The 26,830-nt window shown below is 41.6% G+C and overlaps 2 protein-coding genes across 2 annotated transcripts in view; one reads left to right on the top strand and one right to left on the bottom strand.

Moving 5' to 3' along the window:
• Positions 1 to 8,435, bottom strand: part of LOC120637620 (DNA ligase 1) — a 31,036-nt gene extending 22,601 nt beyond the window's left edge. Inside the window, exons 1-7 of the mRNA XM_039909524.1 lie at positions 8,394 to 8,435; positions 7,934 to 8,302; positions 7,187 to 7,249; positions 5,685 to 5,762; positions 4,382 to 4,757; positions 3,964 to 4,218; positions 1,881 to 2,084 (exon numbers count right to left, since the gene is read on the bottom strand). Coding sequence (XP_039765458.1) covers positions 1,881 to 2,084; positions 3,964 to 4,218; positions 4,382 to 4,757; positions 5,685 to 5,762; positions 7,187 to 7,249; positions 7,934 to 8,143 — 1,186 coding nt within the window. The 5' untranslated portion in view covers positions 8,144 to 8,302; positions 8,394 to 8,435. The remainder of the gene's footprint in view (positions 1 to 1,880; positions 2,085 to 3,963; positions 4,219 to 4,381; positions 4,758 to 5,684; positions 5,763 to 7,186; positions 7,250 to 7,933; positions 8,303 to 8,393) is intronic.
• Positions 8,436 to 8,756: 321 nt separating this feature from the next.
• LOC120636981 (non-canonical poly(A) RNA polymerase protein Trf4-1-like) lies at positions 8,757 to 23,825 on the top strand. Its single transcript, XM_039908562.1, has 7 exons — positions 8,757 to 9,334; positions 16,930 to 17,123; positions 19,765 to 19,904; positions 20,620 to 20,682; positions 22,422 to 22,709; positions 22,881 to 23,319; positions 23,524 to 23,825. The coding sequence occupies exons 1-7, from the start codon at positions 8,997 to 8,999 to the stop codon at positions 23,724 to 23,726; spliced, it is 1,665 nt and encodes a 554-aa protein (XP_039764496.1). The 5' UTR covers positions 8,757 to 8,996; the 3' UTR covers positions 23,727 to 23,825.
• The last annotated feature ends 3,005 nt before the right edge of the window (positions 23,826 to 26,830 follow it).

Consider the following 26,830-nt stretch of genomic DNA (forward strand, 5'->3'; position numbering starts at 1 on the left):
AGCACGCGGCGCACAGTGAGCGGCGGCGGCGCGAACATGGTGCGCTGCGCCGCGCGTGCCTGCTGCGCCGCGCCCGGGAGCCTAGGGCGCCCCCCCCCCCCCACTCACCCGTCATGGCGGCCACGTCGCGCAGCGCGGCCAGCACGCGGCGCACAGTGAGCGGCGGCGGCGCGAACATGGTGCGCTGCGCCGCGCGTGCCTGCTGCGCCGCGCCCGGGAGCCTAGGGCGCCCCCCCCCACCACTCACCCGTCATGGCGGCCACGTCGCGCAGCGCGGCCAGCACGCGGCGCACAGTGAGCGGCGGCGGCGCGAACATGGTGCGCTGCGCCGCGCGTGCCTGCTGCGCCGCCGCGCCCCCCCCCACTCACCCGTCATGGCGGCCACGTCGCGCAGCGCGGCCAGCACGCGGCGCACAGTGAGCGGCGGCGGCGCGAACATGGTGCGCTGCGCCGCGCGTGCCTGCTGCGCCGCGCCCGGGAGCCTAGGGCGCCCCCCCCCACCACTCACCCGTCATGGCGGCCACGTCGCGCAGCGCGGCCAGCACGCGGCGCACAGTGAGCGGCGGCGGCGCGAACATGGTGCGCTGCGCCGCGCGTGCCTGCTGCGCCGCGCCCGGGAGCCTAGGGCGCCCCCCCCCACCACTCACCCGTCATGGCGGCCACGTCGCGCAGCGCGGCCAGCACGCGGCGCACAGTGAGCGGCGGCGGCGCGAACATGGTGCGCTGCGCCGCGCGTGCCTGCTGCGCCGCGCCCGGGAGCCTAGGGCGCCCCCCCCCACCACTCACCCGTCATGGCGGCCACGTCGCGCAGCGCGGCCAGCACGCGGCGCACAGTGAGCGGCGGCGGCGCGAACATGGTGCGCTGCGCCGCGCGTGCCTGCTGCGCCGCGCCCGGGAGCCTAGGGCGCCCCCCCCCACCACTCACCCGTCATGGCGGCCACGTCGCGCAGCGCGGCCAGCACGCGGCGCACAGTGAGCGGCGGCGGCGCGAACATGGTGCGCTGCGCCGCGCGTGCCTGCTGCGCCGCGCCCGGGAGCCTAGGGCGCCCCCCCCCACCACTCACCCGTCATGGCGGCCACGTCGCGCAGCGCGGCCAGCACGCGGCGCACAGTGAGCGGCGGCGGCGCGAACATGGTGCGCTGCGCCGCGCGTGCCTGCTGCGCCGCGCCCGGGAGCCTAGGGCGCCCCCCCCCACCACTCACCCGTCATGGCGGCCACGTCGCGCAGCGCGGCCAGCACGCGGCGCACAGTGAGCGGCGGCGGCGCGAACATGGTGCGCTGCGCCGCGCGTGCCTGCTGCGCCGCGCCCGGGAGCCTAGGGCGCCCCCCCCCACCACTCACCCGTCATGGCGGCCACGTCGCGCAGCGCGGCCAGCACGCGGCGCACAGTGAGCGGCGGCGGCGCGAACATGGTGCGCTGCGCCGCGCGTGCCTGCTGCGCCGCCGCGCCCCCCCCACTCACCCGTCATGGCGGCCACGTCGCGCAGCGCGGCCAGCACGCGGCGCACAGTGAGCGGCGGCGGCGCGAACATGGTGCGCTGCGCCGCGCGTGCCTGCTGCGCCGCGCCCGGGAGCCTAGGGCGCCCCCCCCCACCACTCACCCGTCATGGCGGCCACGTCGCGCAGCGCGGCCAGCACGCGGCGCACAGTGAGCGGCGGCGGCGCGAACATGGTGCGCTGCGCCGCGCGTGCCTGCTGCGCCGCGCCCGGGAGCCTAGGGCGCCCCCCCCCACCACTCACCCGTCATGGCGGCCACGTCGCGCAGCGCGGCCAGCACGCGGCGCACAGTGAGCGGCGGCGGCGCGAACATGGTGCGCTGCGCCGCGCGTGCCTGCTGCGCCGCGCCCGGGAGCCTAGGGCGCCCCCCCCCACCACTCACCCGTCATGGCGGCCACGTCGCGCAGCGCGGCCAGCACGCGGCGCACAGTGAGCGGCGGCGGCGCGAACATGGTGCGCTGCGCCGCGCGTGCCTGCTGCGCCGCCGCGCCCAGGTCACCGCAGCGCTGCGCCGCTGCGCGCATCTGCGCCAGCGAGCGCCCCGTGCACTGCCCCACCGCCTTCATCAAGTACGTCTCCGCGATTCCTGCGCAGCGTTCCTTTCATCATCATCTGACCACTGTGCTGCCACACGGGCGCGCACTCACGAACAAACGCACACGCTCGCAGGCTGTGTGCCTTGCACAAATATAGGTGCTTTATTTTAACGAATTATACTGTTATGCTAATTTTATATAAATGTTATTGTAAACGGCTACGCTTAAATGATATGAATTTAAATCAAAATAATATTGCTTGTTTTTTGTTGTTGTTGCAGTTATATGTATAAGTCAGAAAGACTTTATCTCAAGACGTATATCTATTTTATTATTCGCAACATTTATGTACTTCCAAACCATCGATAAATCAAAATTAGTGGAAATAATTAATAACCAATTAAAAAAAAATACTTAATGTATAAACCGCGAATTTTTTATTTAGAACTCAATTGCCTAGACTAAAGTTTACTGGTCTATTGGCTAGATATAAGTTATATTATCTGTACAATTGGCTCTGTTTCTTAACTGTGCAAACCTCGGAAAAATGAATTATTACTGAGGAATGGTCTGAGGTGTGATGGTTGGTGGGATGGTTTTTATGAGATAAAAAAAAATTAAAAAATTTGGAACTTGTTTTAATTAAAGCGGCCCATTGTCCGAAATAGCAATTGATGCGATTCTGATCCTAGAAAATGCAGATGATACTGCTCGCTGTTGACGAGTTTATCATTGCAATTTTAGGATATTTTGAACGCATTATACCAAATAAATCTATTCCATCTATTTTTGAATTACTTTGTTAATATATGGCAATAAACAGTACCTACATAGCCTGCTGCAACTGCTTATTTACATTAAAACTTTAAGTCGCCAACTCTGATTTTTAAAAGACAAATGAATAAATTCCACTGGCTGTTTATACTTATTTTTTTATTCGCACTATTTATTTAGTTCCAAACAAAAGATACTACAACCTTGTGGTAATAGTTATTTATTACCACAAGGTTGTAATAATTAATTATTATATGTGCAATTTCCAAAAAAAAAATACGTTGTGCAATAGACAGCACCAACGAACACTGCGTGCCCACTGCCACCCATTGAACTCGAAACTGTTAATATGTTATCAACTGTAATAACAAATATGTAATATTAAATGTGCTGCGCTACCCAAAATAATTGACAAAGAAATAATTATAACATAACCACAGAAAATAATTTATATTATAGCAGCATGGGATAGCATAGCATTTTTTATAACGTGTTACACTGTTAAAAAAATATACTGTTATATAATGTGTTATAACGCCCACCTACATGCACAAACATATTCTTTGGTTTTAAAGGTATTGTTGATATTTGTATAATATTTATGAATTCTTTGTGGCCTTAAATTTAAGTGAATCCATTTTAAAATATTTTTTTACTGTAACGCTGTTAATTAAGAATAAATAAACAATAAAAAAAGGCCTTGCGTTTCTATGAGGTGCGGCTGGATCTAAAGATGTAATTAAAGGACGCATATGTTAGGTTATAACTTTGCACGAAAAGGTACTCATACACATATTGTGTAACTATTGAGTACCTCTATTAACTGCCCACTACAGGGCACCTCTCGGAATAGGACGAGTTTACATAATTCTATATGTATACTATATTGTACTATAAATGGAAAAAATATTTGGGTATTTATTACCCTTTACAATTGATGATTTGGCTATAATTTTGAATGAAAATAGTTTATACTCTGAATGTTGTTATGTTATAATGGCTTTATTTTATCCCAGAAAATTAAATATTCGACCATTGAACTTTACGGCTTTGGCTGAACCATTATTTTTTAGTACTCTCTTTGTCATATTCTCCCAACGAACCAACAAATTGTAAATCATATTCGCATTGTCACAGTCACAAAGAAACACTCACCTAACTCCAAGCTATGATATGCTGGAGCGAGTTGATTCAAACACAAATATATGCTGGGCAACAAATCCTCCGGCGTTAGAACAATCACTGATCTGAAGTAGTTACTCAAAATTTCTATCATCTTCAGACGGGCCGATGTCGCCTCGATGGCTTCCAGAGTCTTGGACAGTGCTAGATACGGGATCTCCTGGCCTTTGGACCAGCACGCGTCATGTATTGGGTGGTATTTAGCTTTAGCTGGGTTGTAGTCAACTTCTGTAAATGTAAGGTTTAGGGTTTTGAATTTCTTAACACAACAATTTAATGAATTAAGCGACTGCACGTGTCTGAGTCATATCTTAAATCTTAAATAAATAGCTGCGATTTCAAGCAATGATTAGACTGAAATAGTATTTCGATATAAGACTATGCGACTTACCCGCAACTTTTTTAACATTATCTTTCTCACCATCTTCAATATTGTCTGTCTTAGCACCATTACTCTTGCTATTTTCGTCTGTTTTGCCCGCTTTGACTGTAAAGTAACTAGCAGGACTTTTCTTAACATCGTTTTTAGGGCTTATCTTTGGAGAAGGAGATTTCTTTTCTACTTTAACTTTCTTTTCCACGTCGCTCTTGTCAACTTTTATTTTTCTATCAGGCTTAGCTTTGGACTTTTTGTTTTTAGGTGAGTCATATGTTTTAGGCTGTTCACTCTTTTCTAATTTTATTTCAGTTGGTTTATCTTCAGAACAAGACGGTTGCTCGGCTTCACTGTCTGAGCTTTCAATACGTTGCCGCTTGACTTTCTTTTTCTACAAGAGAATATGACTTACAGAGAAGTTATTATAAACCAGTATTGACATAGTGACAATTATTATCAGGTATCACGTTATCTTGAAAATTCTTGATGTTTTAAATAACTATAACTCTAAATCAGAATAGACCTCATAATCCAATAAATATCTTAAGCCTATATATTTATTGTGACACTAGCTTGAAATTCTAGTATTTTAGAAAAAAAAGGTTACAAAGTAAATAGAAAAAACATAAAATATAAAACCAAATCAACACCTGCGTTCAAGTAATTTCTGTGATTTTTGCAAAAAAGCAATGGTACGTAAAAATTTAATTTTTGACTGTTTGTCTGTGTGTCTGTGGGTTTGTGCGCGCAGCACGCAAAAACTACAGAACGAATTTGAATTCAATTCCTGATACTTGGGATTAAAATAAAAAAAATATTTCATATCGAATAACAATAGGGTTTGTTCTGGATATGCGATGAAAGTTTTTGTAGATTTTACTTCATAACTCTTTACCTTAACCAATTTTCACCAATTCTTCTTTCAACGAAAAGTTTATATTATTAGTTTAATTTTGCCAAAATTTCAATAAATATTATTGTTGGGAGAAAAACTCGTCAGCGGACTGTAGCAAACCCCTCACTTAAGACAACATTATGAGAAAACATAGGTATAGATAAAAATTATGTACCACATGATTAAAGGACTAATTACTAGGGAAGAAGTATATCTAACTATCATAGTTAAGTCACAATAGCAGCTTTAGTGCTCTAAAATTTTATTAGATCGCCGATTGATACTAAAACGGGTTACATTTGTAACACACTTAATAATAGTGAAAAACTCATCTAATAAATAAACTGAGGATATGTAACAGTAGAATAGCATATTTGTCAGAATAAGATTTATTAGCTAGTTGGTGATTTCGCAATATGTTACCTTTTCAGGAGTAGGCGGCGACGGTTCCTCACGCTTCACCTCAGTTTCACTACTACTAGATCTTGATCTTTTAACTCTCTGAAAACCAATTATTTCCTATTTCTCAGACAGAGTAACAATTATTTAGGCCAAGGCCACACTGCTGTGTAAAACGGAAGGCTTACATTAGACTTTGTAGAGTCTGAGCTAACAGTCATCAATACTACACTTGAGACCCTCACACTATTCCGATCGGGTATACCGTATAGCTTTTATAAAATAATATGTCTAGAATACTAATATTTAGTTGACCGTGCTACAGCCGAATCCGACACGGTCTAGCGTTAGTCAACCATTAGCCTGGCCTCTGCCATGGCAGGACACTTGCCAGTTGTGGAATAATAAAGGAGGTATGGTAAAAAACAAACTTAAAACAAAATAAAATCTTCTTTTCTGGTTAAATACAGAAAGTAACACATTTATTTTTAATCGCGATACTAACCATTTAACCCAGGTTGTTGGAAAGTTATGAATCATTTTGGTTGCTTAAGAATGAACACAAAGAACACTATAAATAAATAAATAATAAATACACTGCGACAATACACACATTGCCATCAAAGTAAGCGTAGCTTGTGTTATGGGTACTAAGATGACTGATGAATATTTTTATGAATAATATACATGAATACTTATAATATACAGATAAACACCAAGACACTGAAAAACATTCATGTTCATCACACATACATGTTCCAGTTGTGGGAATCGAACCCACAGCCATGGCCTCAGAAAGCAGGGTCACTGCCCACTGCGCCAGTCAGTAGTCTAATTATAACTATATTTACCAATAATTTTTTTAATTTGAAAAGTTGAATTATTTACACAATCTTATGAGCTGTGTGTAAATAATTAAAACATAGATTTAATCAAAGTTCCAGATTGTTAACATTTTTGAACATTTTAGAATTTTGTGTGTTATTATAACTAAATTTCAGGATTATCCACAGACTTGGCACTAATTTGCAATAACATAGTTTTTTTTTAAAGAAAAAAAACTATGTGTTTATAATTCAAACCGATTGTTTAATGAATCTTTTCTTTACTGCATTTATTCTGTATAGTTCTTTTTTGTGCTATTTTCTAAATTTTCTTCAACATTCGATATTTCAATATTATATCTATGATTTTAGGGGTTCTCTTAACCTAAGGAGTTTAAATAAATAAACACATGTGTTTATGTTAAACAGATTTTGAGCAAAAATACAAATGGTTTGGGTAACACATAGCTTCTGTATCAGTTATTTCTTTTGGTTTGACACACTGCAGTGTTATGAAAATTAAGCTTAATTTGCTATACTCCGCGAACAACAGGAGAATCTGTATTTATAATTACTTCAATCTGTATACTCCACACCAAACAGATCCTCAGCAATGCAATGCAGTGCAGTGTGTCTATATGTGTTAATATCTGTATTATTTAGTCCATTAACACTTGATATACAAATGTTTTAATTTCATACCTTAGCATTACCATTAACAGGTGTGCTCTCATTGCTTGTAGAAGTATCTGGTGATGGTGTGACCTGCAATTACATTCAATAAATAATTATTAGTATGTATACTAGATCTTTCTTGAGACTGAGTGGATTTGTTTTGACAGAATGTTTCTTTTTATAACTATCTCTTGTCTTGGATCAGTAATGTACAAGACAGACATGCAATCATATATAAAATCCAACAGAAAAAGGTTTAGTTTAAAACTACTGACAAAATCTGAAATAAGCATTGAGGTAGTACTCACTGGAACCTGCACTGCCACAATTAACCCTTGTAACTTTAAGTTTATGAATATAGTTATAATCACTTGATGGTCATGATCCCACTGCAGTAGACAAATTTGTATAAAACATCAAACATGTTTCATAATTCAAGGCCAGGGCCAATTTAATTACAGAAAATTTAAAAGTTTTAAGTTTAACTAAGTGTTATATTAATGTATAACATACATATGTAATACCAAATTTAATAAAGCTTTACAATAACAGAGTTTGGCTCTAATTTTCTTTTTATGCTAGGACAAGTAATGGCTAGTCAGTAACCTTCCCTGATGAATTGACCTGTGAGCAGTAGCTGGCAGTTTTACAACCCACCACCCATTCAAAGTGATCACAGCATTGTTGCTGAACCCAGGACCTAAAGTGCATGGCACTCAGTGCTGCACCAAGGAATTTAAAATAAAGTTAAAGTAATCAGAACACAGAACTTACTTCATCTTTGATTTCCTTTTTTTCTTTAGCCTTAGGTGTTATGTTAAAGAATGATGTGATGCTTCTCTGTGACATACTTCTGGTGTTCACTGGCACATTAGCAGGATTTGTTCTAATAAAAGACTCAAAGTGCTGAATGAATACTGTTGCCACTGAGCGATTGCAATAAAGTACTATTCTACGATTAACAAATAGTTTGATTGTATTCATGTGACATTTATTATACACTATTTTACAAGGGGGAGTGAATGCTGCATATACTGCCCTTATAATTTACTTTTTACCGATAGCGATTGGGAGTCAAACATGAGTTAATGCAAGTAATACAAATACTCATGACACCAACTACATAGGGCTTCAGAAATATTTCTGTAAATATAGTAACGGATAATATCAATTACAAATTTGTTTATTCTTTTTAAATACAAATTAAAATCACTATTTATCTAATTCAACCTACAAAAGTACGAAGTAAACAAGGCGCGAAAATTTCGTGCTTTGATTGACATTTGACACATCATTCACAGTGACAGTGCTGCGATTATACGATTCAACAACGCTATACTGAATGCCGATTCTGTCAATGAGGATACAAACACTGCTGGTTCTGCGGTTTTGCAATCTGTAACAGTTGTGATTTTGGTGGATCTGAGCCCCGAGATCACTGACGGAGTAAATCAATTCTGTGATGTTGATACTTCCTGATATGTACAATATTTATATTAATTATTTGCAGTAAAAATGACGATATTGTCAAATATTAGCTTATAAATATATTAAAAAGTCGTTAATTTTATTTAATTTTAATGTGAAAGTCGAGAAACCAATATTTATGTGAAAAAAGTGTGTCTACTGTACAAATGTCTAAAATATGATATGTCTGGAATTTATTTTGCTAAGATGGCGCCCTCTAGTTCATGAAGTGTCAACTAACCGCGTGTCGTCCATGTTCCGAATGTGGTGTGACTTATTTTTGTTTTGTATTAATTTTCAATATAGTAATTATAAATGTGAAATAATACAAGATGTGTTATACGATATAGTGTATAGTCGCTTCGGCTGAATGGATCCCTACGTGGGGTGGTACCAGCCCGAGCAGGAAGGACCCGCGAAGCGCTTATGGCTTCGTATCTGGGAAACCCAAAGTGAAACGGACAAAATGAACCTCAAAAACTTAGAGAACGCTAACCCTAACGTGAATAAAGCACCGGACTTTATACCCTTAAGCGAAGTGAACGGTGAAAGTAGGAATAATAACTATTTCAATCCAACGCGAAGGAAAGCGAACGATAACCGCGCATCTACGTTTAACCTGAATCAAAACCACGATGCGCTCATAGGTGAATACGGGGGCTGCCCTTGGCGGGTGCCCAACTATAACTACAAGCCCGGGATACTTGGGTGAGTTTGATTTACGTGCGATGATGTGCTGTCAGTGCTGACATGACAATGGCCAGCGAGGGCCTCGCTGCTGGTGCAGCTGACAGCGCGGGCGCCGCCCGGCTGACATTGGCGGCGCGGCCCATTGCACAGTCCAAGTTCATGTTCACTTGCAACCCATTGCAGCCTTGCACTCTATCTAATCGTACACGATTTTTTGGTTATAATTTATGTAGTTATGTTACCTAATGTTTATCTAAACTAAACTTTCCATCGAAAATAAAATATACATTATTATATTATTAGTAGCGTTTGAAAATCATTTAAAACAAATTTATAACAAATTCCAAAAAGCTGTATGCTTGTTTTTAAAATAATATTAGTAATATTGTAAAGTGGGTAAATAATTAAATTTTTAATATCTGTGATTTGAGTGCCAGTTATTTAATTTATTGGCATTTAAACAAATGTGATAATAATTATAATATAATTAATTAATACTTTTCAAGAAATAATTAAAATTACATTTGAACCATAGCCAATGGACTCAATGTCATATTGAGTTGTTGGTATTTTGATATAAATACAGACGCATTTTGGATACCTCAGTCATGTGAGAGACTCAGATGTTGCATAGATACCTCCTAGTGTCTTAGTTGTTATCACAAGACATGTTAGTGAAATAAGCTGACTTTCAGTAATGTGATAACAACAGTATGAAAACTAAAATCTCCTTATAAAAGAGGCTCAAATGATTACAACCAATTTTCTGAAATAAAACTTTTTTTAATCTTACCCTTGTGTTAACAATAAAAAAATTTGAGATGAACTATCTAGTATTCTATTCATCATGCTAATGCCCAGTCCATTTGAGCCTTGCCTTGCCACCCAGGTGTAGGTTTTAAGGGCCCTCTTATGAAGTATGTTAGTTCTCACCTCCCTGCTTCGCTAAATTTGATAGGAATCTGTTAGTGGAGATTTACTTAGTGTAACTTACTGCAATCCAAGGTCAAGAAGGTTTTAGAGAGTTTGCAATTATACCTCTCACTGCCCAAATTTACAATTTATTCTATATTGATGGTGATCACCAATAAAATCTATTAATATACAAATAGATCAAACATTGAGTGGAGATTTTCTTTTTGAAGTTTATTAACAAAATTAGTCTTTAATTCAATACATGGATATCATTGTTGAAGTTATAATAAATGTCACATACCTAGAGATAGTAGCCTCATTATATCAGTTGTAATAATATTATATCACTGTGTCACATGGTTATCTGTTTATCATTCATTTACATTAACTGGGTGCTTTCTGCTAGGTAAATTCACTAAGAAGTATTTAATCAGCTGTTTTAGGGTTCCGTTGTCAACAACTAACCTATGAAGTCATCTGTCCATATGTCCATCCACAGCTTTGTTCAGAGACCAGTACTAGAGATCTGTAATTTGATGAGTATAAACTTATAAATCATATGAAAATAGTTAACAAGGAAATTAATAAAAACATAAAGTAAACCTCTTTTCTTTTTGTTTTTACTTATTCACACTTGGTTTTATTTCCTTCTTCTTTAAAAACAACAAAAGAAATCATGTAAGTAGTAATTTTAGTTCCAATATGTAGACAATATGTATACAAATTTAAACTTAATTCAATCTTTTCCTACTTAACAGTAGCATGTTTAATAAGTTAGTTTAAAAAGTTTTATATCCTGCATACTAAAATATTGTACATATTTGAATATTGGATAGAAGCAGGCGTTACTTTGTGGAAATCCATGATATATTATGAAAATTAAACTTAATTTGCTATAGTCCGTGAAAAGCAGTAGAATCTGTATGGTGTAATTTTTAATTTCTTCAATCAACTTCACACCGAACCTATCTTAGGCAATGTAGCCTCTACGCATGTTTCGCTCCGAAACCAGAGCATTCTCAGGAACTGTTGACTTTACAATGAATAATTGTTGAGCTTATTAACAATACAATTATAATTAAAAATAGCTTATTGCAAAGTCAACATCTCCTGAGGATTCTGGTTTTGGAGAAAAACGTGCATAGAGGGTACATTACCGAAGATCTGTTTGGTGTTGAGTATAAGGAATGAAGAAATTATAAATTACACCATACAGATTCTCCTGCTTTTCGCAGACTATAGCAAATTAAGCTATATTTTTATAATGTATATTTTTGAGAAACACTAAAATAAACCAATTGTCGAAGGTAACTAAACCATTAATAATAATAATAATAATTTATTTCAGACATTTCCATCCATAGATTAATTATTGGATTTAGTTCAAATCACATTAACTCCATCCCAATTACTTTCAGTAGTTGGTCAGTAATAGGACATCCTCATTTTTCCCTGAAGAAATAAAATAGTTTGCCGACTGGATTTAACATCAAACACTATGTAATCAGTAATTGAATCATATAGCTTATGCTTGCATCACTGCTGGATCTAGAGTAGGGCAAATAATAAAGGTAATTCTATAGACAAGTTTACAATAACATAAAAAAAATGTATTTTGGTAATATGTTTGATATGCACCTATGATAGGCCTATTTAAGTAAATAATTTTTAATGAAATTTGAACTAGATGGATCAAGTGAGCATATGTAATTGAGAAAGAATTGGAGTGCTCATTTAACTCATTAAAACAGTAGTTATTGCCATCAAAACTTTGTTATAATTGTTATAAATATATTATCTTATCATATAGTTTAAGAGAGATCATAAGTGATACATTAAAAAGATACATAGATAGAAAGTTAAATTAGAATGCTATATAAAAGATTCTGAAACCTGGGTGAATAGCAGATACAGATCTGAAACTTTCACCAGCAACCAAGCCCTGGTTGCTCAGCCTGAGAAGCCCTGACTCCCAACACAGGCTGAGTAGCCTTATTGTTTATGGAGAAATTTTACTATAAGTATAAAAGAAATTTATAACATACTATATATTTACACTACTTTTATTTTGTGGTATTCCATAATCAGTGTTAACTTGAGTGGATTCGTTGAGATGTGTCAGCAGTTGAGTAAAACAAAAAATAATTAATATCAAATAAATATACTACAACATAAATACTTATAATATACAGATAAACACCCAGCCAATGAAAAACATTCATGTTCACCACACAAATATTTTCCAGCTGTAGGAATCGAACCCACGACCTTGGACGCATAAAACAGGGTTGCTGCCCACTGCCCTTGATTGAGAGCATTTCTCCTTTTAATATGCCAAATAATATTTTTTTAAGTCTATTTCCATCCTCTCTAATCTCACAGTAAACAAGCCAGCCCGGCGGCTTTACCCGGTGGGTCGGGCCGCCGGACTTATTTTGCAGCAGTCGTACAGGCGGGTTGCGCATCCACTTAACATCCTCGCTTTATTCGTATTTCTTCTTTATCAGTTTTCATTTCTAAATGCTTTAAATTTTTGATCATGTGGTTTTGCACAAAACATGATTATTTATTGGATAGAAACAGGCGTTACTTTTCGGGAATCCATGATATATTATGAAAATTAAGCCTGATTCTGTAAGATCTGTTTGGTGTGGAGTATATGGATTGAAGAAATTATAAATTACACGATACAGATTCTCCTGCTTTTCGCGAAGTATAGAAAATTAAGCTTAATTTTCATAAACCATGGTTAATCTATTTAGTTCCGGAAATTGACGAGTGAGAATAATGATGATGCATGAACCGGTACTTCCGCCACCATCTCGCATTCGAACGTGTTACATATAAGCTCTTCATCCCTGTATATCTATGAAAGAGTAGGATGCTTTAAGTGATGACTTCATCGTATCTACTCTCAGATAGTGAACTACTCGAGGTCTATAAATATAGAATTGTCTTAATGCGTTCGAAAGTGCGACACGCTTGAAGTTCTAAAATAGCCAGAGTTTGACCCAGTAGTAGGCAGCTAGGTTGCGTCGCGGCGCAGACGGCCTTGCGAGTCAGTGCCCTCTGCGGCGGGCGGCTGCCCATAACATTACGTCAGGCAAACAAGCGCGGGCTCGCTTCCGACGTGAGTGAAAGTATCTCAAATTTTGCGTGAAAGTTGGAAAAATGGGAAAAAATTATTTTCATCATTCATTTTCATCCTTATTCCGGACGGACGCTGCGGTGAGTTCTGTGGCTGAGTAGCAGGGTCGATAACAGGCTGGAGTCAATTCGGTTATTTACAATTTTTCCACGAATATATTTATATTTTTCTTTATTGAAACAAAAACAAAAAAGGAAGAAAGAAAATCCCAAATAATCAATTGGTATTAATAAAGAAAGAAAATCCCAAATAATCAATTGGTATTAAATACATGCGAAAGTGGGGTTGCATTGTGGATGCATCGACGTGTCGGAGTCAAATGCAAATGCCGGTACTAAATATTTTCCAAATAAATAATGTATTTAATGAATCATTTATAAATTACACCGTAAAAGGTCACAAGTTATATTTGTGTCATAAACTGGACCAAGGCGCGCCTGAATTGCGCGCCATGCGGCCATAAGGTCGCGTAGGTAACCGGATTTGTGGAACACACTAGCACCCACAAATAAATAGCACTAGTCGATGTCCATGACTTCGTTCGCTTTTAGTCTTTTACCGAGCTAAAAAGTGCTGTGAAATTCCTATGACAAGGATAAATCTAGAAGCACATATTATAATACTTACAAGCAGACATTGCTACACCAAATTAAAGACCTCGACAGAAAAATACGTTAATAAAAACAATCTGGGATGCTGGGCTGATTATACTTAAGACTAGCGGTCCCTCGCGACTTCGTCCGCTTCTAAGTCAACCTTAAAAGATAGACATATTATGCATTCGCGGAATTTTTTTCGAACTATTGAAGGGGAACAAGTTTGTCATGCATGATTTTATCGAAACTTTAACCGTTTGAGCACCGCACACAGCGGAAGCTCTCAACAGGTAAAATCCCGATTTTGAAACATTCTTTATTGGTGCTACGCTCCTATTGGTCTGAGCGTGATGATATATTATAGCCTACAGCCGTTCTCAGCAAATGGGCTATCCAACACTGAAATAATTTATCAAATCGGACCAGTAGTTCCTGAGACAATCGCGGTCAAGTAAACAAACAAGCAAACCAACTTTCAGCTTTATATTAGTATAAGATTGTATACTTCTTTAACGATATCAAGAATCGGACTATAAGTATACACAACTGCGGGAAACATCTGAGTGACAAAACAACGTGTAATCTAGTCGACAAGTTGAAAATGGTACAAAATAGAGATACTGCCTTTAATTATGTGCGATAGCTCATTGGATCCGGATTGACGCCTAGAAAAATTTGCCAAAAGCGTGTATTAGCACATACTAAATCAAGTAGTCTAAAAAAATACGAATGCATGCACACACATATACCTATTTAAGATTGGGTTTGTCTGAGGAAAATGGTACCTGACTTCACAAGCAGGTGCGACGCTATAATCTTTGAGAAGTACTTCTGGCCGTCTTTTAACAGTCATCCTATTTGTTACCTAGACGTGACCTGGCGACCTCGACACTCCAAAAGCGAAGCATCTCCGGCGCAAGCTACGTGATTATTTTGACTATTTAAATGCATTATAGCTAAATATGTAATAATAGGACGAGTAGCTACACTAGGCCTTGTTGATTAAGACGGTTTAGCAGCCACTAAATATAAACGAAACAACTATGACCATTGGAATACAAGCCATACTTTCTAAACATATGTAACATCAGGATAAACTGATACCTCGAACGATGATTCATATAGATGATCGTTCATAGCAAACCAAGCAACAACGCGTAATTGCTACGATCTCTGACAGAATTCACAGATGACGAAAATGTCGATAAAAATAAGTAAAATTTAATTTTATAGTTGACAATCTACCAATTTTGTATCTAATCGGGAGCTCCTGATCTGTGGTCGGACATTGTTGTTAAGAATCACTCTCAACCAATAAGTTATACAATAGATTTTAGTACTAGAAGGTTTCTTGTCGCTCTCCAAAGCCACATTCGACTAGAACCAAACTACCTTCAAAGGAATGTGGCGGCGGCGGGCGGCCTTAGCGCGGCGCGCGGCGCTGGAAACCTTTCACCCAACCAATCGGAATTTGTTACGGATCGGTTGCCCGGCGCTCTGTGAGATCGAACACTAGCTGTCAATCGACCTAGTCAACGCTCGACCAAGCTCAACTCCAACGAAATTTGGCATCGCTTTCGGCTTGTCTCCACCCAAAAAGACGCTTCTTTTAGCGAGTGTTGTACTGGTTCAGTGCTTTCGTGTGTGCAATTGTTGCTTATTTTCAAACGTTAATTTGGAGGCATTAATATCAGATTTCCCAAAATTTTATGAATGTAAATGATTGAAAATTTAACGTCGGTATCAATAACAAGCGATAACAATAAAAAAACCCCAAATTAAGATATTGTGAAAGGATGAAATATTAACAGGGTGGAGTGAGTTGTTAACCGATATGATCGTTGATATTTGGGGCTTGTTAGCACGGGCACCGCAGTGTCGTGCGTCCACAATCAACAGTGAGCCTCCAGCCGTGACACGATGTATATAGTTCGTGTCTGGTATAAATGAAAAATACATTAAAAACATACATAAACTAGGGCAACTGGGGGTCAGCGATCCGCCTCGCGCACAGGCAGCCTATGTAGGCTCTTTATATATATGTACCTAGACTTTGTTTGTACCGGCTTAGCTTAGTTAAACTTGAAAGATTTACCTGCCGTAGCGTAGTCCTAAAGTGGAAGGTCCTGGTTTAGGTTGACGCTTGTGAGGATTCGATCGTGGTTAGCTTCCTAACCTAACCGATTTGTATTTGGGTTGAAGATAACTGACATACCTACCCCTTACATTATAGCTCGATATTATCTTAGACTCAATCATCACTTACCACCAGGTGAGATTGCCGTCAAAGGCTGCCTCATTTACGATGGAAGTCGAGTGTCGTAAAATAAAAATCGCATCGTAAACAACAGCCTCCTTTGGCTAGCCTTAAAATAAAAAAGTTTTAGAAAGTTTTTATAAAACAAAATGAAATCACTCTCACATTGCGTCCGTCGATATTGCTGTTAAATTCGTATTTGAGCGTCTTGCGACCTTCACAACTTTATGATACACTAAACTTTTAACCGAAATAAGTTTACAGTCTAACCTCCGTAGATACGTAGGTAGGATTATTTTTATGTTCTACTGATTACAATATTTTTGAGATGTATCGATATTCCCTGGATGTCGGTAAACATATATATCCTATCCCTCACATCCATATGTTTGAAATGCTAAAGTAGTGTGCAAACTAACTGCTGAAGTGCTTATTTTGTACGTCTATAATATTGCTTATGAGTAGCATGGGCAGGAGACATTTTACTCCGCGCTGAGAGGGCAAAATTTGATGTTCTTCCACAGTTTTACCTACTGAGTGCATTGTGGAACAAACATTTGTACTTGTAATAAACGGGGGTAAGCTACTCCTATACCCTGTCCTCGCGCTTCGGTAGGTTGTCAGGGGATATAGTTCAGGTCCCATGCGAGCAGCCTCCTGGCCATGCTAGCCGTCGCTAACGCGTTGTGTGTCGCAGGCTGCACGAGGAGATCGAGCACTTCTACATGTACATGTCGCCGACGGAGACGGAGCACCTGGTGCGCTCCACGGTGGTGAACCGCATCCGCGGCGCCATCCTGTCGCTGTGGCCGCAGGCGCGCGTCGAGGTGTTCGGCTCCTTCCGCACCGGCCTCTACCTGCCCACCAGCGACATCGACCTCGTCGTCATAGGTGAGTGCGCGGACGCGTCCCAGTGCCGAACTGTTGGTGTAGCAACTAATGATATGCAACGCACAATGACAATGAGCCTTTGCAATTGTGCGTTGCATTTCAAATACGTTTTCAGAAAATTTTCCCATGGTAAAAATTGTATGTATCAAAAATACCATGCGTTGAATTCGCTTTAAGCTTTTTGACATTGTGCGTTCATCAATAACCTCCCGTCCATTGCTGGACTAAAGGCCTCTCCCAACAGGAGGGTATGCCCATAACGACCACGCTGGGCAGGCGTACGACGACGATGACGACGACGACGACGACGACGACGACGACGATGAAGAGGCGATTCATTTACTCTATGTATCGCAGGTGTAACTTTTGTTAGACTAAGCCAGTCTTAATTTAGGGTGTATGACTACCATACTCACTTACCAGCAGGTCAGTTTGCAGTCTAAGTCTGTAGTGGAATATAAAAAAGTCTTCCGTTGTACATTACCCGGCCAGTCAGTGGAGTGCGCCGAGCGCTCTGGCTGTCGCGTAAGCAAGGCAAGCTGCTGCGTTTGTCAGTAATAGTTAGTATCAGCAGCGAGTGAAGTGGGCCGCGGCGTGGGCGACGCCGCTTATCTGCTGGGCGCGCTATTTCGGTGCAGGCGCCGACATCACTAGGTCGTTTCGCGCTAAAGATATTTATATCAATATATGGCAACCTCGATGCTCAAGTAGTAGTGTGGTTCAAGTCCCGAATCGAGAAATGTTAAGAATTAAGTATTTCTATGAAGTCTACCAGTCCGCAGGTAGGAGGTTAGGTATATGTATTTAATTCCATCCGAATGACTCCAGTGGACAGAGACGGAATGACGCCAGCGCAGAGTCCTCCGCGGCTCCATTCACGTGCCGGTATTGGCCACTGGGCCCCGACACGAAAGTCACGGGCGACATTATTATTACACCAAATCAAAAAATATATATGCAAGAAACATGAAATAAAGTAGTAGAAAAAAAGGCGGCCTTTCCGCTTAATAACGATCTCTGCCAGGCAACCTTAGAATTAGGAAAGAAAAGAGGGGAGAAGACTGCAGGTGGTACAAAAATGTTAAAATTCATACATGCGAATAAATACGTACTAATACATAAACTAATTTACACAAATACATCGTACATAATATCATTAATATATATAAATACACATAAATAATTTTCATCATTTGAATTCTCTTGCCGAGTACGTATATAATTTAATCTTCACTTATGGCTATAAGTAAAAATCCTAGTTGTGAATTTAGAAATTCGAAGGAAGCCTATTCAGAGATCCACATTTTTACCATTGCCAATGACTACATATTCAATACTTACGCTCTATAATGTTGGGTGTTTTTTGTAATATCCATCATTTTTGAGAGACCTCCGGCGCTATATTAGATGAAGAAAGATGGCACCTTGTTACCATGCATTATCATTAAAGCCTAATGTGAACGTATGCAAACAGCTCAATCGGTTTGGGATAACTGTTTTAAAATTCATTTAAGAATTGACCTGCCATGCATAATAAAAGCTTGTAACACGAAGGTCTTTGAGCGCTGAAATAAATAGTCAACGCGGCCGTGTGGTTTTGTTACTAGCTGAATAGATGCCACAGTTGTTCAAATGTGCGCGAAATTATTATTTGGAAGAACCACGCCCACGGGGCACGTTCGTGCAACGATATATTGCTTATTCTTTGTTTAGGCGTTATGTCTTTCATTGATTACCATGGGGAATCTAATGACGAATGCTACATATCAGAAGTGGGATCCGACTACGACTAATAAAAGTCGAATTTAAATTTTATATTAGCCCTGTAGCACGCCGGTAATTAGATAAGATAATGATGATTACTAGCCGTGCCCTCTCTCATTTTGTCACTGTGTGCCAAATTTTGTCAGATTCACCCGAACAGAACCGAACACATGTATCCAATGCAATACAAATGTTAGGTATACACATATAATGGAAAATTTTAGAAATCTGTTGACAACTGGTGGTCTACTTTGTTTCCTCAGAAATGGGATATGTACCGCTCCACGTAATTTCATATGTTCCGCTGTTTAAGCAGGATACCTATTAAACTGAGTAGATAATAGTCACTATGCTGAAGCCCGAAAGCTATAGTGCCTTGTTTGCAGAGCCGGTGACATAACCGACGCGCTAAACATCGAATCAACAATGGCGCGGAATGTTGTTTACGCGTCCGCGCGTCTATTAATACGCAATGATGCCGGCCCGCGCGGCGTCAGCGCCCTTGTGACTCAGCCGGGCGGGGATGCCCCATCAGATTACCCCAATTATACTTATGCCGCTGGACTGACAAACCGCATGGCTTAAAATGATTAAAATTTACGCGGCGATGAAATTAGTAAAATATTCACCTTCAAGCTCATTCGGTAAACTTCAGGGGTCAGCTCACCTGAGCAACAACGCTGCTCCAAATCGGTTGGAAGGAGTTTTATGGAATCATCGTAATCATCATGTCATGTGACATAGGTCCTTTGTAGGGAGCTGAAAGTCGGTTAGTAAGATGTTATCAGCCTAATCGATAAAGCGCTATCTAGAAACGTTGCAGTTTCGTTTGTCCTCCAAAGGTCTATTGAATGAGTCTTACAATGCTGCGTTGCAGGCCAGTGGGAGAAGCTGCCGCTATGGACGCTGGAGCGCGAGCTGGTGGTGCAGGACATCGCGGAGAAGGAGAGCATCAAGGTGCTGGAGAAGGCCACCGTGCCCATCGTCAAGATGACCGACAAGTACTCCGATGTTAAGGTATGACGTCAAAGGGAAAAATCATTCTTGGGCTTCGGCCTTGGTCATTTTTTTCTTTACAGTAATCATTGACGGATCAAGCCATCGGGCTACCTGGACGGTTGGATGGAAATTAGCAACTCTTCGAAGCGCAAAAAGCTCTATTACCACTACACCCTTCTGACAAAGACGAGCCTCCAAGCGATTTAGCGTTCCGTTATGATGTCGCGGGGAAACCGATATTAACATAACCGCCCCTTAACAGGTTAACCCCTTACCCGTAGTCTAACAAGCTTAGGTACACCATCTCCGACCACCAGATGCTTTAACTACAAGCCCTTCACGCTTGTAGTTTAAGTGTAGGAGAATAAAAAGAGTCGAAATTCTTCTCGTCGATTTTCATTTTATGCCTATATCATGAAATGCTTAAAAAAATTATTTGGCTGCCATATTGGAATTAAAATGATAAGTTTAGAGTTCTGAAAAAGAAGCTTAGCTAAAATCGAGAATCTCTTGTCTTATTCGAAATCGTTTAATTTAGCCACACAGACACACAGACAGTATAATGTCTTGCACGGGACATGGCACGTTTCTAAACACGCCCATTAGATTGATTAGGCGCCGGCTCCACTTCACAAACGTGCTACCAATTCGTGTTGGAATGGCTCTGATTTCTGTATGTTCGTATGAAATATGAATCGTAGGACACATACTCAACCGCGTGTTGTGTCGGCAGGTGGACATCTCCTTCAACATGAGCAGCGGGGTCAAGAGCGCGGAGCTCATCAAGCAGTTCAAGGTAAGTCGCACACATATTTGAAAGACACATAAACACAGTTAAATTATGGCACTCAAAACACAGGTTATAGAATTCGCCTAACCTGTAAATAAAATAGCTACTTAAATGGTGTGGCAATGAGTTAAAATATTACAATAGAGCGAGCTAAAACATCGGACACTAGTTCATAACTAGTTAGCCGTAAGGTCTTGTTGGCAATTCGACTGGGGATTTTGCGAGACGCTGCTTACACCATTGAAAGAACTGCGCTGGCCGATATTCCATAGAGAACCACTGAGAACAAACAAACGAACTAACGCTCTTTGAAACTGTAAATCGTTTTCTTTTTGCATTTGATTGCCCAATTTTTCAGCAAAGTCGAATGCTATTCACTCATGACGCGTTGCACGCGGACAATGTCTGCAGTCTCGGTACTTTTCGATCATTGCATTTAAACTAAATAGCTATTCCGTTGGTGTTCCGTTTGTTTAATTCATGAAAGCCGTAAAACGGGATTCAATTACTTGTGAGCGAATTCCCGGGACACCGGTGGCGACGCAGCCTCATAATTGATAGCAGAAGCTAAAAGAAAACTTGCTCCTAGGGATATTTAATTGCCGGAAAAACGCTCTAAAAATTAGACTTAGGGGATCGTAGTTGCCCCCGACCACTTACCTATATATATATGTATATGTATATATTTTTTTTTATTGTTTTTTTTTTATGTACAAGTTTAAAAAAATAGGCATTAGAGGTTAGTGTTAGTGTGAAGGTGGCTAAAAAGGGGCAGAAATCTTTCGGTAGCGCTGTGGTGCGGGGCGGGCTCCTGGGATGAGCAGACAGACGTGTTTGCTCAAGTGTAACCGGCAAGGCCGAGGAAGTGTCCGCCTAGGGCTGCCACTCGATAGTTTTTAAAAATAAAAATTAACCATCATGTGAATCGACCCTTGTCTTTATGATTGATTTTAAAAAAGTTGGTACATCCGTTTGTGCCGATATTTACAAAAATGACTAAAATGGAAAATGTTTATAAAGCACACGGTTTGTTATATCGTAGAATGGTTTTTATTATGCCCGCATCGGGGAGCCAGCAGCTGCCATTAGAAAAGGCAGTCATTGGCAGTTGTATGTCTCGTGGAAATAATAATATGTACATAAGCTGCCACGACATGTCTATTAAATATTCCCATGTATTACTCTTCTTTGTTAAGAATTATCTGTAATATTGAGAAATGTTTTTAGAACTGTTAAAGCTCACCATACATTGTCTTCGTCAACTATAATGGTTTATGTAGCCGCAAGAAAAGTTAGTTATCAGGTGGCAGATTTTTACCCGGCTTCCCAACCAATGTATATTCACTAAGCAAATCTTATAGAAAGAAAGAAAATACATTTATTCATGTTAAGTGTTACAAACATCTTATAATAATAAGAATAGTAACAGAATTTCTGTCTGCAACACCAGACTAAAAGGTGTATACAGCTCAGCATTATAGGTTCATACATGACGCTGATTTTCAGCTGAGACCCGAATGACGTTGCGGCAAATAAAATAGATGAATAAAAAAAAAAAAAGAAACCTGAAAAGAACTTTTCGTGGGAGTGGGTTTACTGAGAAAAAACGGTCGACAGAAATCGTTTCTTACGAACGCTGCCTTAATGGGAGATATACGATTGAGGTGTAGGTATAGTACGGCCTACAAGAAAGTCCGCGATAGCATATGTGTAGCGCTTAACGTTATCGTGAACTCGTGATGCAGGACAAGTACCCGGTGCTGTCGCGCCTGGTGATGGTGCTGAAGCAGTTCCTGCTGCAGCGGGACCTCAACGAGGTGTTCACGGGCGGCATCTCCTCCTACTCGCTCATCCTCATGTGCATCAGCTTCCTGCAGCTGCACCCGCGCCCCGAGCGCCTGCGCCAGCCGCACAACCTGGGCGTGCTGCTCATCGAGTTCTTCGAGCTGTACGGCCGCAAGTTCAACTACGTCAAGACCGCCATCCGCGTCAAGAACGGCGGCTCCTACCTGTCCAAGGACGAGATCCAGAAGGTGAGCTTCCATGCATCGGCAAAAGTTCAGCGAGAGATAATTTATCAAAACTTTTATCGAACTAACTCAAAAAATATTGTCGTTCGCGGTCGGTCATTGATTTTTAAAGTAAAGTACACGTGAAATAGTTCAATATAATAATTTGAAGTTGCGCTCTCCCGCGGCCCGCAGGAGATGAGCGACGGGCACCGGCCGTCGCTGCTGTGCATCGAGGACCCGCTGACGGCCGGCAACGACATCGGGCGCAGCAGCTACGGCGCCATCCAGGTGAAGCAGGCCTTCGACTACGGCTACGTCATCCTGCAGCAGGCCGCGGCGCCGCCGTGCGCGCTGCTGGCGCGCCACAGCGTGCTGGGCCGCGTGCTGCGCGTCACGGACCACGTGCTGCAGTACCGGCGCTGGGTGCGGGACACCTTCGAGCCCTTCTTCTTCCCGCGCCGCGCGCCCGAGCCCGAGCCGTCCGACGCCGAGCCCGACGCCGACGCGCGCGCCTCGCCGCCGCTGTCGGCGCTGCAGTGCTCCTCGCCCACGCCGCGCCGCGTGTCGGCGCACCAGAGCCTCATCATCCACCACATCACCAGCAACTCCGACTTCAACAACATCCCCTCCGGTGAGCCCGCGCCGCGCCGCGAAACGACATTAAAATAACTACACGGACTAAACAGACATAGTTTAAAAATGCATTAAGGTTTATTGAAATATTTTTTAAACCAAAGAATCTAATTAAAAAAGTTTCGGAAGAACTGAAAAAATATATTTGTCGGGTAGGCTAATAGAGCTAGCTGATCGTTATCAGTGGGGACGTCGGTTGCAGGTGTGATGCAGCAGCGCTACGGCAACCCGAACAACAACAGCAGCAACAGCAGCAGCAACAACAACAGCGCCGGCAGCGACAAGGGCCGCGCGCCGCGCTCCTTCACGTCCAAGCAGCGGCGCTACAACGGCTCCCCGCCGCAGCGCTACCGCGGCGACAGCGCGCGCCACAAGAAGCGGCGCCAGTTCGCGCAGCCGCGATGATACGACGCGCCGCGGCGCCGCCCGCCGCCCGACTAGCGGCTGCGGCCCGCGCAGAAGTGGCATCGCCGCTGCCGACCGCGCAGTGCTCGCGGACAGTGCCCGAGGTCGGACGGTGTGCTTCAGGCTGTGATCAGTGCCGTGTGCACGCAGTGGACGCGGTCGCCGCCTGCGCGCGCGTGCCCACGCACGTGCCAAATCCCGCGCGGAGTGATCGTCGATTGCACCTTTCCAATCAATATTCACTGGTATTATCGCTCAACGCCCCCCGCGGAATTTCGCACCTGTTCGGGAGATCAGCAGGGGTCTCTCTTATCATAATGTGAAATTGTATAATTTTGTTGCCCGAATCAGCAATATGTATAATGGTTGTATAAATGACAATTTACACTTTTGGTAATGTTTTTAGGTTGTAGGTATATCAAAATCTAGGCAAGGAACTTCGATCTAAGCATATATCCTATAATCTGATTGAAACGTATATTTTTTTTATAATTTTGGGAGGTCCCGTGTGGTATGGAAATGGCAGGCAGGTCGCACAACTATTGTAACTAATAAATACTCACGTTCGGGTAGATTTAAAAACAACTGGCAGAACAATGATGCTTCGAAAGAGTGTGTTTGAGTAATATGTTTCTGCATTCCGATCATATGCGATACGGTCGTTGATCAATCAAATACAGATAACCGTATTTATATTCTGTTCGAACCATCTTAAGTCGAAAACTGTACAAGTGTCCCACACTTGTACCTCTTTTATCAAATATTGTTTAAAGAGTTGGTGTTTCTAATTGTGACATTGTCTATGGGCGAATCTTTACTTACCCTAGCACCATTCACGAGCATCACTTTAGTTATGGTATTTTCGGTCCAACAAATGTTTATTGAGTGCTTCTGGTAGCTCGAAATTCTCAAATCCCGAATTTGACGAAGGGGTGTTGAAATTCGCTTGAACAAATGTCATACTGCCCCGCGGCTCTTGATCAGCGGCCGAGTCGAGTCAATCTGTTGAGGACCGTGCCACCAGTTGCATCACCCCACGCCGCTTCCCAGCATACGCTTAGCCTTATATTTATAATGATACCACAATAATACTTATTAGTGAGATAGTATATACCTATTTTGTATAAAATGTAAAGTCATATCGTGGGTGCCTTTAGTGCACTTTTTCTAGTAAATTAAACTACACACCATTGTTGGTGATATCTCATGGTCTATTTGTATGTCGTCATTTGACCATTGCTAATTTTTGGCATATCACTACAGTGTTTGGCACATCTGCTACCTTGAAAATTGCTCTTCTGACTTTGTTTTAATGAAAAGCTGTACTAAATGAATGGTTCTATCTTACCAACATACTGTAAGAACCTGGTGTAGTTGCATGGACAGCCAGCATGAATGGGTATGAGCATATAACTAAGTAAACTGTGTGTGTGTGCATTTCCACAGAACATGCTTGCGTGCTTTGCGAGGATAAGTTCAAGTCATCAATAAAGTTAAAATCACTCTTTGTTCTAATAAAGGCTACCTTTAGTGGTACTTGGAAAAACTGTCCATGTTTCGGTTGTTGTAAGATGACAATGATAAATAAGCGTAACTAAGAAATAATACAAAATATATGCAGACATAATATCTCAAATTTATACAGAGATGTGTTGTTTAAATCAGCATTTACCCATATGTATTGCAGGCATAATAATATTAGTCAATAGTTTATTTATTTATTTATTTATTTGGGTTCCCAAACAACAACACAGTATCACATTACACAATGGTATACATAGTACAAATAATTACTCACTGCGGCGTCAACTGCGTAAACCACATATTACAAGAAATATTTGTTAATGGGGCTTATTCAAAAGCTATTAAAACATTATTGTTGCAACAATTTCTACAAAAATACAAACAAAAAAAAAATATAAGAAGGAGATCTGTAATTGTTTATCAATATCTTGTGATCGATACTAATTAAATAGGATCCATTTCATTTTAGCTTTAGCTGGATATATCATGTTTGTATTCTTCATTTGTTGGTATCCCCATTTAACAGTGTCACAATGTATGCAAGTTCAAACTATGGGTTATAATTATTGATTGGCTCCTTTGAACGCCTATCCATCAAAGCGACGCTAAGATCTGATTGGTGGGATTCTTGCTCATCCCTCGCAATACGGAAGACCTCTGTTGTTTCCCGTGAAACGTAAACCAATTAGATTATGAATTAACACACAATTGTCATATCTTACTGGCTTATTGTACATTCATATTTGATTCGATTTCACTAGATTGACAGAGATCTTGACAAAATTCGCAATAGTGGAAGCATATGTTTTTTTACACGCGAAGCAGTATCACGCCGTTCCTCCTAGAATAAGCTGTTATTTATTAATTCTTCCTCGAAAATGTGGGTGATATGGCAGGGAGGTGCGGTCAGGTATTGTTAGAGGATACTCACACTGTATCTGCTCACAGTGCTTGACATTAGGGTTTTATTACATCTGCACAATCGGTGGAGTGATTGACATTGGCTAGTGACGTTAAACCATTGTGTGCATCTATCAGTCGGTTTGAACTGTTTCCAACGAATCAAAAAGTCGTGGATTGTGTTTTCAACTCAATCAACAATTATTGTGATTGAGTTGAAATATCTGTGATGCATTGACCTGCACTGCATTTCCATCCGCAGTCCACGTCGAGCAAATCACCGATCGAGCGAAATAGGTCGTGTATATGTAATATCGCCCGTGCTTTAAGCTGCAACTTATATAGGTCCAAACTCTGAAATGTATTCAAGTTGTTACAAGTAGTCGTAAAGTCGTTGATGACACCAGTGCTGTTTTTTAATTGTAATGTTTCATACAAAATAGTTGTAAATAAGGTAGGGCACACTAGTGTATGGATTATAGCTGCCATAATATAATTATATATTTATTCAATTATAGCCATTCGGTGAAACTAGTTTTACACGTAACATTACTCATGAAAACCATCAACGTGTTAATTTGTACTACTGGTACTAAACTGCAGTTCGAGGACACTTTTAGGTCGACTTAAAGAGCAGATGATTATATAAATGATTTGACATGAAATCACTACCTAGATAG

The sequence above is a fragment of the Pararge aegeria genome, chromosome 1 (genome assembly GCF_905163445.1).
Source record: "Pararge aegeria chromosome 1, ilParAegt1.1, whole genome shotgun sequence".
Classification (NCBI taxonomy): Eukaryota; Metazoa; Arthropoda; class Insecta; order Lepidoptera; family Nymphalidae; genus Pararge; species Pararge aegeria.

Bases quoted from the DNA above. Each gene is read 5' to 3' on its own strand.
- LOC120636981 (XM_039908562.1), top strand. From the start codon at position 8,997: ATGGATCCCTACGTGGGGTGGTACCAGCCCGAGCAGGAAGGACCCGCG. The intron at 22,710-22,880 runs GTGAGCTTCCAT...CGCGGCCCGCAG, and splicing joins CCAAGGACGAGATCCAGAAG to GAGATGAGCGACGGGCACCG. The intron at 23,320-23,523 runs GTGAGCCCGCGC...CGTCGGTTGCAG, and splicing joins CTTCAACAACATCCCCTCCG to GTGTGATGCAGCAGCGCTAC.